This window comes from Tursiops truncatus, chromosome 4 (genome assembly GCF_011762595.2).
Source record: "Tursiops truncatus isolate mTurTru1 chromosome 4, mTurTru1.mat.Y, whole genome shotgun sequence".
Taxonomy (NCBI): domain Eukaryota; kingdom Metazoa; phylum Chordata; class Mammalia; order Artiodactyla; family Delphinidae; genus Tursiops; species Tursiops truncatus.
The window spans coordinates 59,813,455-59,826,537 of NC_047037.1; the positions used below are offsets into that span (position 1 = coordinate 59,813,455).

The 13,083-nt window shown below is 35.5% G+C and overlaps 1 protein-coding gene across 7 annotated transcripts in view; it reads left to right on the forward strand.

The window, feature by feature from the left end:
• Positions 1–11,856, forward strand: part of ATP11B (ATPase phospholipid transporting 11B (putative)) — a 139,408-nt gene extending 127,552 nt beyond the window's left edge. For 4 of the 7 annotated variants that reach the window (XM_019946080.3, XM_019946082.3, XM_019946084.3 and 1 more), the window contains one exon: positions 4,719–5,026. In XM_019946080.3, the coding sequence (XP_019801639.1) occupies positions 4,719–4,926 (208 nt within the window). In that variant the 3' untranslated portion in view covers positions 4,927–5,026. Of the gene's footprint in view, positions 1–4,718; positions 5,027–5,092 lie in introns of those variants that run through there. The other 3 variants (XR_004526324.2, XM_019946081.3, XM_033855517.2) reach the window with 3 other exon arrangements.
• Positions 11,857–13,083: the final 1,227 nt, after the last annotated feature.

Here is a 13,083-nt window from a genome sequence, read left to right on the forward strand (position 1 = left end):
TTTTCCTTTTTATTCTCTTGGTTTGGGTTTTTTGTTTCTGGTTTTTGAGTCAGTATTACACTAATCTCAAGGAATGAGCTGGGAAGACCTCCCACTTCCCCTGTTTTCTGGTTTCTGGAACAACTTGCATAAAATAGAATTAGCTATTTTGAAAGTTTGGTAGAGTTTCATAGAATAAAAACATTTGGACGTGAGGTTTTTTCAGAGGACAGGTCCTTGACTGCTATCTCTAATATACTTTTTACAGTTATGAATCTATTCAAGTTATTCCTGTATATTTTATATGTTTCTAGGAGTTTATCCATTTTATTTAAATATTTAAATTTAGTTCATAAGACTTTTATCTCCATACGTCTGAAATAATTTCTCCTCTCTTTCCACACTTTTGTTTTTTTAATCGAGGTATAATTGACAGATAACATTACTTTCAGGTATACAACATAATGATATTTGTATATATTGTGAAATGGTTAATAGGCCTAGTTAACATCCCTCACCGTAGTTACAAAATTTTTTCTTGTGATGAGAACTTTTAAGATCTCTCAGCACTTTCAAATTTGCAGTACAGTATTAACTGTAGTCACCATACTGTACATTACATCCTCATGACTTATTCTGTAACTGGAAGTTTGTACCTTTGACCCCCTTCACCCATTTCACCCAACCCTAAGCCCCCACCTCTAGCAGCCACCAATCTGTTCTCTCTCTAATTCATGAGCTCAGTTTTCTTGTTTTTGTTTTTTAGATTCTGCATATAAGTTGGCTCATACGGTATTTGTCTTTCTCTATCAGATTTATTTTACTTAGCATAATGCCCTCAAAGTCCATCCATATTGTCCCAAATGGCAGGATTTCCTTCTTTTTTATGGCTGAATATTCCTTCATGTATGTATGTACATTTTCTTTATCCATTTCTTCATTGTTGGACACTTAGGTTGTTTCCATATCTTAGGTATTATAAATAATGCTTCAGTGAACATGGGTGTGCACATATCTTTTCGAGTTAATGTTTTTTCTTTTCTTTGGATAAATCCCCAGAAGTAGAATCACTGGGTCATAGGTAGAATTTCTATACCGTTTTCCATAGTAGCTACACCAATTTACATTCCTGCCAACAGGGTAGAAGGGTTCCTTTTCTCCACATCCTCAGCAATACTTATTTCTTTTTTTGATAGTAGCCTTTCTAACAGGTGTGATGTGACATTGTGGTTTTGATTTGCATTTCCCTGATGAGTGATGTTGAGCACCTTTTCATGTACCATTTGTATGGCTCCTTTGGGAAAATGTCTATTCAGATCCTCTGCCCATTTCTTAATTGGATAGTTTATTTTCTTGCTATTGAATTGTATGAGTTCCTTGTACATTTTGGATATTAACCCTTTGTCAGATATATGATTTGCAAGTATTTTCTCCCATTCAGTAGGTTGCCTTTTCATTTTGTTGATGGCTTCCTTTGCTGTGCAGAAGTTTTTTAGTTTGATATAGTCCCACTTTTTTATTTTTGACTTTGTTGCCTTTACTTTTGATATTGAATCCAAAAAATCAATGCCAACACTGATGTCAAGGAGTTTACCACCTATTTTTTTCTAGGACTTTTATGGTTTCAGGTCTTACATTTAAATCTTTAACCCATTTTGAGCTTTTTTGTGTGTGTGTGCGATACGAGGGCCTCTCACTGTTGTGGCCTCTCCCGTTGTGGAGCACAGGCTCCGGACGCGCAGGCTCAGCGGCCATGGCTCACAGGCCCAGCCGCTCCGCAGCATGTGGGATCTTCCCGGACCGGGACACAAACCCACATCCCCTGCATCAGCAGGCGGACCCTCAACCACTGCGCCACCAGGGAAGCCCCCCATTTTGAGCGTGCGTGTGTGTGTGTGTGTGTGTGTGTATGGTGGAAGATAGTGGTCCAGTTTTCCCAACACCATTTATTAAGAGACTCCTTTCCCTGTTGAAGGTTTTTGGCCCCTTTGTTGTAAATTAATTGACCATACGTGTATGGGTTTTTTTCTGGTTTCTCTATTCTGTTCCATTGATCTATATATGTTTTTATGCCAATACCATACTGTTCTATTAGAGTTCTGTGATATATTTGGAAGTCAGGAAGCATGATACCTCCAGCTTTGTTCTTTCTTCTCAAGGTGGCTTTGGCTGTTCAAGGTCTCTTGTGGTTCTATACAAATGTTAGGATTGTTCTATTTCTGTGAAAAATGCCATTGGAATTTTGATGAGGATTGCACTGGATCTGTAATTTGCTTTGGAGAGTATGGACATTTTAGCAATAATCTTCTAAGCCATGAGCATGGACTAGTTTTCCATTTATTTGTGTCTTCTTCAGTTTCTTCAGTGTCATATAGTTTTCAGTGTACAGGTCTTTTGCTACCTTGGTTAAATTTATTCCCCAGTATTTTATTCTTTTTGATGCAATTGTACATGGGATTGTTTTCTTAATTTTCCTTTTTAACAGTTTGTTATTTGTGTATAGAAACACCACAGATTTCTGTATATTGATTTTGTATCCTGCAACTTTACCGAATTTATTAGTTTTAATAGTTTTTGGTGGAGTTTTTAGGGTTTTCTATATATAATATCATGTCATCTGTATATAGTTTTACTTATTTCTGATTTGGATGCCTTTTATTTCTCTTTCTTGCCTAATTAATTGCTCTGCTTAGGACTTCCAATACTATGTTGAATAAAAGTGGCAAAAGGGGACATTCTTGTCTTGTTCCTGATGTTAAAGGAAAAGCTTTTAGCTTTTTAGCATTGAGCATGTTATCTGTGGGCTTGTCAAATGGCCTTTATGTTGATGTGTATCTTCTCTATACCCACTTTGTTGAGAATTTTTATCATAAATGAGGGTTGAATTTTGTCAAAAGCTTTTTCTCCATCTATTGAGACTGACAAAATAAAGGATAAAAATCATATGACAAGGTAGTATATTACATTTATTTATTTGCAGATGTTGAACCATCCTTGGATCCCTGGAATAAATCCTACTTGATCATGGTGTCTGATCCCTTTAATGTATTCTTGAATTCAGTTTGCTAATATTTCGTTGAGGGTTTTTGTATCTCTGTTCATCAGGGATATTGTCCTGTAACTTTTCTTCTTGCGGTGTCCTTGTCTGATTTTGGAACCAGGGTAATGCTGACCTCGTAAAATGACATTGGAAGGTTTCCTTCTTTTTCTGTGTTTTTAGAAGAGTCTGAGAAAGTTTGGTATTAATTCTTTAAATTTTGGTAGAATTCACCAGTGAAGCCATATGGTCCTGGAGTTTTTGTTTGTTGGGAGGTTTTGGATTACTGATTCAATCTCCCTACTAGTAATTGATCTACTCAGATTTTCTGTATGTTTCTAGGAATTTATCCATTTCTTCTAGGCTATTCAGTTTGTTAGCATATAATCGTTCATAATAGTTTCATGATCCTTTGAATTTTTGTGGTATCACTTGTAACATCTCTTTCATTTATTTGAGTCCTCTCTTTTTCTTGATGGGTCTAGATAAAGGTTTGTCAATTTTGTTTACTTTTCAAACATCCAGCTCTTAGTTTTATTGATCTTTTTCTATTGTCTTTTTAATCTGTTTCTAGTCTGATCTTTGTTATTTCCTTCCTTTTACTAATTAGGGCTGTTTATTCTTCTTTTTCTAGTTCCTTAAGGTGTAAAGTTAGGTTATTTGAGATTTTTCTTGTTTCTTTGTAGGCACTTATCTTCCCTCTAAGAATTGTATTCCCATAAGTTTTCATATGTTGTATTTCCGTTTTCATTTGTCTCAAGGTATTATTTCTCTTGATTTCTTCTTTGACCCTTTGGTTGCCCAGTAGCATGTTGTTTAATCTACATATTTGTGAATTTTCCAGTTTTTTGTTTGTTTCTTTGTAATTGATTTGTAGTTTCATACCATGTGCTCAAAAAAAGAAGCTTGATATGATTTCAATCTTCTTAAATTTATTAAGACTTGATTTGTGGCCTAAAATCTGTCCTGGAGAATGTTCCTGTGCAGTTGAGAAGAATGTGTATTTTGTTGCTTTAGGATGAAATTTTCTGTATATTCTGTTAAGTCCATCTGGTTTAGCATATCATTTAAAGCCAATGTTTTCTTAATTGATTTTCCGTCTGGATGATCTATTTATTGACAGTGGAGTATTAAAGTCCCCTACTATTACTGTATTGCTATCTATTTCTCCCTTAAAGTCTGTTAATATTTGCTTTATATATTTAAGTGCTCCTGTGTTGGGCTCCTAAATGTTTACAAATATTATATCCTTTTGTTGGATTGACCCCTTTATCATTATGTAATGCCCTTGTCATTTATTACAGTCTTTCTTTGTTTTAAAGTCTATTTTGTCTAATATAAATGTAGCCACTGCAACTTTCATTTGGTTTCTATTTACATGGATTGTCTTTTTTAGTCCCTTCACTTTCGGTCAGTGTGTGTCCTTATATCTGAAGTGAGTTACTTGTAGACAGCTAGATTGGTCTTGGGTTGGTTGGTTGGTTTTTTATCCATTCACCTAGTCTATCTTTGAGTAATGTAGTCCATTTACTTTTAAAGTAATTATTGATAGGTATATACTCATGGCCATTTGTGCCTTGTTTTCTGGCTGTATTATAGTTTCTCTGTCCCTTTCTTTTCTTGCTCTCTTCCTGTGTGATTTGATGATTTTCTTTTGTGGTATGCTTAGATTCCTTTCTCTATCTTTGTGCATCTATTATAGGTTTTCCTTTGTGGTTACCATGAGGTTTACATATAACAAAACAGTCCTTGAAGTTGATAACAACTTAAGTAAGTATGAACACATTCTAAAGCTCTATATTTTCACTGTCTCCCACTTACGTTTCAGGGTTTTGATGTCACACTTTTCATATTTTTGTATTGTGTATCACTTAACTATTATAGTTATTTTTACTACTTTTGTCTTTTAACCTTTGTACTAGTTTTATAAGTGATTAATCTTTATAAGAATTAAGCTTTATTCTAAGTTTTCTAAGTGTTTAATGATTTTAATTAAAAATTTTAAGTAAGTTTCTATTTAATTTCCAAGTATTTGGGGGGATACACTATTTTTAATTATTTATAATTCTGTTATAGTCAGAAAACATAAGCTGAATGATTCCAGACCTCGGGAATATATTAAAATCCAGCATTTGATATATCTTGGTGAATGTTCCAAGTGCACATCAAGACTTTGTTTCTGGTTCTGCATTTAAAGAGCTGGAAGTCACCACTCCATCCTAGCAGCAAGTAAGAAGTTGAACAGGTATTTTAAAACTTCTTGAATTCATAACAGACTGGAGGACAGAGGGCAAACTGCTGCCCCATATTGGAAAGGCAGGCAAATACAAAGACTGGAAAAAAAAAAAAAACCCCAATATATTATGCAAGTACTTTGGTACAATTACAAACGGTACAACATATGTACAATGGTAATATCAATAAAAGAAATAAAGGAAAAGATGAAATATTTCAAACAACAACAGATTTCCCCCAAGTTAATGTCAGACACCAAACCACAGATCCAGGAAACTCAGAGATCACCAAGCTAATCTGAAGGAAGCCAGAGGTAAGAAACATTTTATCTACAGAAGAACAAAGATAAGTATCACATCTAACTTCTCAGAAGCCATGTGAGCAAGAAAAAAATGGAGTGAACTATTTAAATTTTTGAGAAAAAAATATCACCAACATAGATATCTGTACTCTGCAAAACTGTTCTTTCAAAACTAAAGAAATAAACACTTTCTCAAACAAAAACTGATGGAATTTGTTGCCAGTACACTCACCATACAAGAAATGTTAAAAGTTCTTTAAAGAGAATGAATGTAATATAGGTCAAAAACGCAGATCTATATAAAATAAGGAAGAGCAATGAAGAAGGAATAACTGAAGGTAAAATAAAAGCTTTTATTTTTAGTTGATCTAACAGATAACAGTTTCTTCCAAATGCCAACAATGTATTCGATTATGTATGCTTAGGTATTTGTGTTATGAATATGTATGCTAATGTATATGCTTATATATAAGTGAAATGAATAACAGCAGTGATACAAAGAACAGGAAGAAGGATTTAGGATTATTTTATTACTATAAGGTACACTACCTGTGATGTGTTATTTGACAGAATTGGATTAGCTATAATTGTATATACAAATTCTAGGGCACCCACTAAAAACAAGGTGGGAAATAAAGTATAACTAATATGCTAAGAAAGGAGAGAAATGGAATCATAGAAAATGCTATTAAAACTACAAAAGCCAGAAAAAGAATCAAAGACAAAAATAGAACAAGGGCAACAAATAGAAACAGTAATGCATATCATAGATAGTAATAGAAATGTATCAGTAATGTTATTTAATCAGTATGTTATTTAAATGTACCTATTTAAAAATAGAGATCATTAGAGTGGATCTAAAAACATGACCAAATAAACAATATGTTATCTACAAGAAACCCATTTTAAATATAAAGACATATAGATTAAATGTAAATGGATGGAGGGACTTCCCAGTGGTCCCGCGGTTAAGACTTTGCCTTCCAATGCAGGGGGTGCAGGTTTGATCCCTGGTCATGGAGCTAAGATCCCATATGCCTCAGGGCCAAAAAAACAAAACATAAAAGCAATATTGTAACAAATCAATAAAGATTTTAAAAATGGTCCTGGTCCACACCGAAAAATCTTTAAAAAAAAAATAAATGGATAGGGAGAAATACACCACACTAATGCTAATCGAAAGAAAGCAAGAGCAGCTATATAATTTTCAAGAAGAGCAGATTTCAAAGCAAGGAACATTTTCAGTAATAAGGGCACTAGATAATGACAAAGGGAAGATACAACAACTTTATGAAGATATAAAAGAAGATATAACAAATTTAATGTGCATGTGCCTCAAAACAGCATCAAACTATGTGAAGCAAAAACTAATAGAAATACATAAATTCACTGTCAGACTTGGAGATTTCAACAACCCTGATCAGAAGTGGACAGATCCAAGCCAAAACTCAGGATATAGTTGGACTAAACAACATCATCAATCAACTGGATAAAATGGACATCTATAGACTGCTTTATCCAACAACAGAATACAGTCTTCTCAAGCTCACATTAAACATTCACCAAGATAGACCACATCTGGGACATAAAACACACCTTTAAAAGAATAGAAATTATGCAATATCTGCTCTCAGACCACAGTACAATTAAACTAGAAATAAGTAACAAGAAGGTAACTGGAAAATTCTAAAATACATGGAGATTAAGCAATACTTCTAAAAAACACAAGGGTCAAAGAAGAAATCTCCTCAAAGAGAAATTTTTAAAATATTTTGAACTAAATGAAAACACAACTTACCAAAATTTGTGAGACGCAGCAAAAGCAGTGTTTAGAAGGAAATTTATAACATTAAATGTATATATTAGAAAAGATACAAAATTAATAACTAAATATCCACTTTAGGAAACCAGAAAGAGAAGGGCAAATTATATCCAAAGTCAGCAGAAGAAAAGACATAGTAAGAACTACAGCAGAAATTAATGAAATTGAAAACAGGATATCAATAGAGAAAATGAGTGAAACCAAAATCTGGTTCTTTGAAGGAAGCAATAAAATTGATAAATCTCTAGCCAGGCTGAGGAAAAAAGGAAGGGAAACAAATACTAATATCAGAACTGAAAGAGGAGACATCACTACAGATCCCAAAGACATTAAAAGGATAATAAAGGAAGATTCTGAACAACTCTATGGCCACAAATGTGATTACCTAGAATAAACAGACCAATTCCTTTAAATACACAATTGTCAGGGAACCTACAAGATGGCAGAGGAGTAAGACATGGAGACCACCTTCCTCCCCACAAATACATCAAAAATACATCTACATGTGAAACAACTACAGAACACCTACTGAACGCTGGCAGAAGACCTCAGACTTCCCAAAAGGCAAGAAAATCCCCACGTACCTGGCCATGTGGCTGACAGGGTCTTAGTGCTCCAGCCTGGTGCCAGGCCTGAGCCTCTGAGGTGGGAGAGCGGAGTTCAGGACATTGGACCACCAGAGACCTCCCGGCTCCACGTAATATCAATCGTTGAGAGCTCTCCCAGAGATCTCCATCTCGGCAGTAAGACCCAGCTCCACCCAATGGCCAGCGAGCTCCAGTGCTGGATACCCCATGCCAAACAATTAGAAAGAGGAACACAACCCCACCCATTATCAGAGAGGCTGCCTAAAATCATACTAAGTTCACAGACCTGCCCTGCCCACCAGAAAGACAAGATCCAGCCCCACCCACCAGAACACAGGCACCAGTCCCCTCCACCAGGAAGCCTACACAAGCCACTGAACCAACCACATCCACTGGGGGCAGACAGCAAAAACAAGGGAACTATGAACCAGCAGCCTGCGAAAAGGCGACCCCAAACAGTAAGTTAAACAAAATGAGAAGAAAGAAATATGCAGCAGATGAAGGAGCAAGGTAAAATCACACCAGACCAAACAAATGAAGAAGAAATAGGCAGTGTACCTGAAAAAGAATTCAGCATAATGATAGTAAATATGATCCAAAATCTTGGAAATAGAGTGGCGAAAATACAAGAAACGTTTAACAAGGACCTAGAAGAACTAAAGAGCAAAAAAAAACCAATGATGAACAACACAATAAATGAAATTAAAAATTCTCTAGAAGGAATCAATAGCAGAAGAACGGATAAGTGACCTGGAAGATAAAATAGTGGAAATGACTACCACAGAACTGAATAAAGAAAAAAGAATGAAAAGAATTGAAGACAGTCTCAGAGACCTCTGGGACAACATTAAATGCACCAACATTCAAATTATGGGGGTCCCAGAAGAAGAAGAAGAAAAGAAAGTGTCTGAGAAAATATTTGAAGAGATTATAGTTGAAAACTTCCCTAATATGGAAAGAAAATAGTCAATCAAGTCCAGGAAGCACAGAGAGTCCCATACAGGATGAACCCAAAGAGAAACACACCAAGACACATATTCATCAAATTATCAAAAATTAAATACAAAGAAAAAATATTAAAAGCAGCAGGAAAAAGCAACAAATAACATACAAGGGAATCCCCATAAGGTTAACAGCCGATCTTCCAGCAAACACTCTGCAAGCCAGAAGGGAGCAACAGGACATATTTAAAGAGATGAAAGGAAAACACTTGCAACCAATATTACTCTACCCAGCAAGGATCTAATTCAGATTCAATGGAGAAATTAAAACCTTTACAGACAAGCAAAAGTTACGAGAATTCAGCACCACCAAACCAGCTTTACAACAAATGCTAAAGGAACTTCTCTAGGCAGGAAGCACAAGAGAAGGAAAAGACCTACAATAACAAACCCAAAACAATTAAGAAAGTGACAATAGGAACATACATACTGATAATTACCTTAAATGTAAATGGATTAAATGCTCCAACCAAAAGACATAGACTGGCTGAATGGATACAGAAACAAGACCTGTATATATGCTGTCTACAAGAGACCCACTTCAGACCTAGGGACACATACGGACTGAAAGTAAGGGGATAGAAAAACATATTCCATGCAAATGGAAATCAAAAGAAAGCTGGAGTAGCAATTCTCATATTAGAAATAATAGACTTTAAAATAAAGACTATTACAAGAGACAAAGAAGGATACTACATAATGATCAAAATATAACAACTGTAAATATGCACCCAACATAGGAGCACCTCAATACATAAGACAAATGCTAACAGCCATTAAAGGGGAAATCGACAGTAACACAGTTATAGTAAGGGACTTTAACACCCCACTTTCACCAATGGACAGATCATCCAAAATGAAAATAAATAAGGAAACACAAGCTTTAAATGACACATTAGACAAGATGGACTTAATGGATATTTATAGGACATTTCCATCCAAAAACAACAGAATACACTTTCTTCTCAAGTGCTCATGGAACATTCTCCAAAACAGATCATATCTCGTGTCACAAATCAAGCCTCAGTAAATTTAAGAAAATTGAAATCGTATCAAGTATCTTTTCTGACCAAAACGCTATGAGACTAGATATCCATTACAGGAAAAAAAACCTGTAAAATATACAAACACATGGAGGCTAAACAGTACACTACTAAATAACCAAGAGATCACACTAAAGAAACCAAAGAGGAAATCAAAAAATACCTAGAAAAAGATGACAATGAAAACACAATGACCCCAAATCGATGGAATGCAGCAAAAGCAGTTCTAAGAGGGAAGTTTATAGCAATACAATCCTACCTCAGTAAACAAGAAAAATCTCAAGTAAGCAACCTAAATTTACAGCTAAAGCAATTAGAACAACAAAAACAACAACAAAAAGTTAGCAGAAGGAGGGCTTCCTTGGCAGCGCAGTGGTTGAGAGTCTGCCTGCCGATGCAGGGGACACGGGTTCGTGCCCCGGTCCGGGAAGATCCCACATGCTGTGGAGCAGCTGAGCCCGTGAGCCACGGCCGCTAAGCCTGTGCGTCTGGAGCCTGTGCTCCACAACGGGAGAGGCCACAGCCGTGAGAGGCCTGTGTACCGCAAAAAAAAAAAAAACACAAGAAACAGAAGGAAAGAAATAAAGATCAGATCAGAAATAAATGAAAAAGAAATGAAGAAAACGATAGCAAAGATCAAAAAACTAAAACCTGGTTCTTTGAGAAGATAAACAAAATTGATAAACAATTAGCCAAACTCATCAGGAAAAACAGGTAGAAGACTCAAATCAACAGAATTAGAAATGTAAAAGGAGAAATAACAACTGACACTGCAGAAATACAAAGGACCATGAGCGATTACTACAAGCAACTATATGCCAGTAAAATGGACAACCTGGAAGAAACAAATTCTTAGAAAAGCACAATCTTCTGAGACTGAACCAGGAAGAAATAGAAAATATGAACAGACCAATCACAAGCACTGAATTTGAAACTGTGATTAAAAATCTTCCAACAAACAAAAGCCCAGGACCAGATGGATTCACAGGCGAATTCTACCAAACATTTAGAGAAGAGCTAACACCTATCATTCCCAAACTCTTCCAAAATGTAGCAGAGGAACACTCCCAAACTTGTTCTACGAGGCCACCATCACCCTGATACCAAAACCAGACAAAGATGTCACAAAAAAAGAAAACTAAAGGCCAATATCACTGATGAACATAGATGCAAAAATACTCAACAAAATACTACCAAACAGAATCCAACAGCAAATTAACAGGATCATACACCATGATCAAGTGGGATTTATTCCAGGGATGCAAGAATTGTTCAATATACACAAATCGATCAACATGATACTCCATATTAACAAATTGAAGGATAAAAACTATATGATAATGTCAATCAATGCAGAAAAAGCTTTTGACAAAATTCAACACCCATTTATGATAAAAACTCTCCAGAAAGTAGGCACAGAGGGAACCTATCTCAACATAATAAAGGCCATATATGACAAACCCACAGCCAACATAGTTCTCAGTGGTGAAAAAAATGAAATCATTTCCACTAAGATCAGGAACAGGACAAGTTTGCCCACTCTCACCACTATTATTCAACATAGTTTTGGACGTTTTAGCCACAGCAATCAGAGACAAAAAAGAAATAAAAGGAATCCAAATTGGAAAAGAAGTAAAACTGTCACTGTTTGCAGATGACATGATACTATACATAGAGAATCCTAAAGATGCTACCAGAAAACTACTAGAGCTAATCAATGAATTTGGTAAAGTAGCAGGATACAAAATTAATGCACAGAAATCTCTTGCATTCCTATACACTAACAACGAAAAATCTGAAAGAGAAATTAAGGAAACAATCTCATTCACCATTGCAACAAAAAGAATAAAATACATAGCAATAAACCTTCCTAAGGAGTCAAAAGACTTGTATGCAGAAAACTATAAGACACTGATGAAAGAAATTAAAGATGAGAGAAACAGATGGAGAGATATACCATGTTCTTGGATTGGAAGAATCAATGTTGTGAAAATGATTTTACTACCCAAAGCAATCTAGAGATTCAGTGCAATCCCTATCAAACTACCAATGGCATTTTTCACAGAACTAGAACAAAAACTTGCACAATTTGTATGGAAACACAAAAGACCCCGAATAGCCAAAGCAATCTTGAGAAACAAAAACGGAGCTGGAGGAATTAGGCAACCTGACTTCAGACTATACTACAAAGCTACAGTAATCAAGACAGTATGGTACTGGCACAAAAACAGAAACAGAGATCAATGGAACAGGATAGAAAGCACAGAGATAAACCCACACACATATGGTCACCTTATCGTTGATAAAGGAGACAAGAATATACAATGGAGAAAAACAGCCTCTTCAATAAGTGGTGCTGGGGAAACTAGACAGCTACATGTAAAAGTATGAAATTAGAACACTCCCTAACACCATACACAAAAATAAATTCAAAATTTATTTAGGATTAAAGACCTAAACGTAAGGCCAGACACTATAAAACTCTTAGAGGAAAGCATAGGCAGAACACTCTATGACATAAATCACAGCAAGATCCTTTTTGACCCACCTCTTAGAGAAATGGAAATAAAAATAAACAAATGGGACCTAATGACACTTAAAAGCTTTTGCACAGCAAAGGAAACTATAAATAAGATGAAAAGACAACCCTCAGAATGGGAGAAAATATTTGTAAATGAAGCAACTGACAAAGGATTAGTCACCAAAATATACAAGCAGCTCATGCGGCTCAATATCAAAAAAACCAAACAACCCAATCCGAAAATGGGCAGAAGACCTAAATAGACATTTCTCCAAAGAAGATATACAGATTACCAACAAACACTTGAAAGGGTGCTCAACACCACTAATCATTAGAGAAATGCAAATCAAAACTACAGTGAAGTATCAATCACCTCACACTGGTCAGAATGGCCATCATCAAAACATCTACAAACAATAAATGCTGGAGAGGTTATGGAGAAAAGGGAACCCTCTTGCACTGTTAGTGGAAATGTAAATTGATACAGCCACTATGGAGAACAGTATGGAGGTTAAAAACTAAAAATAGAACTACCATATGACCCAGCAATCCCACTA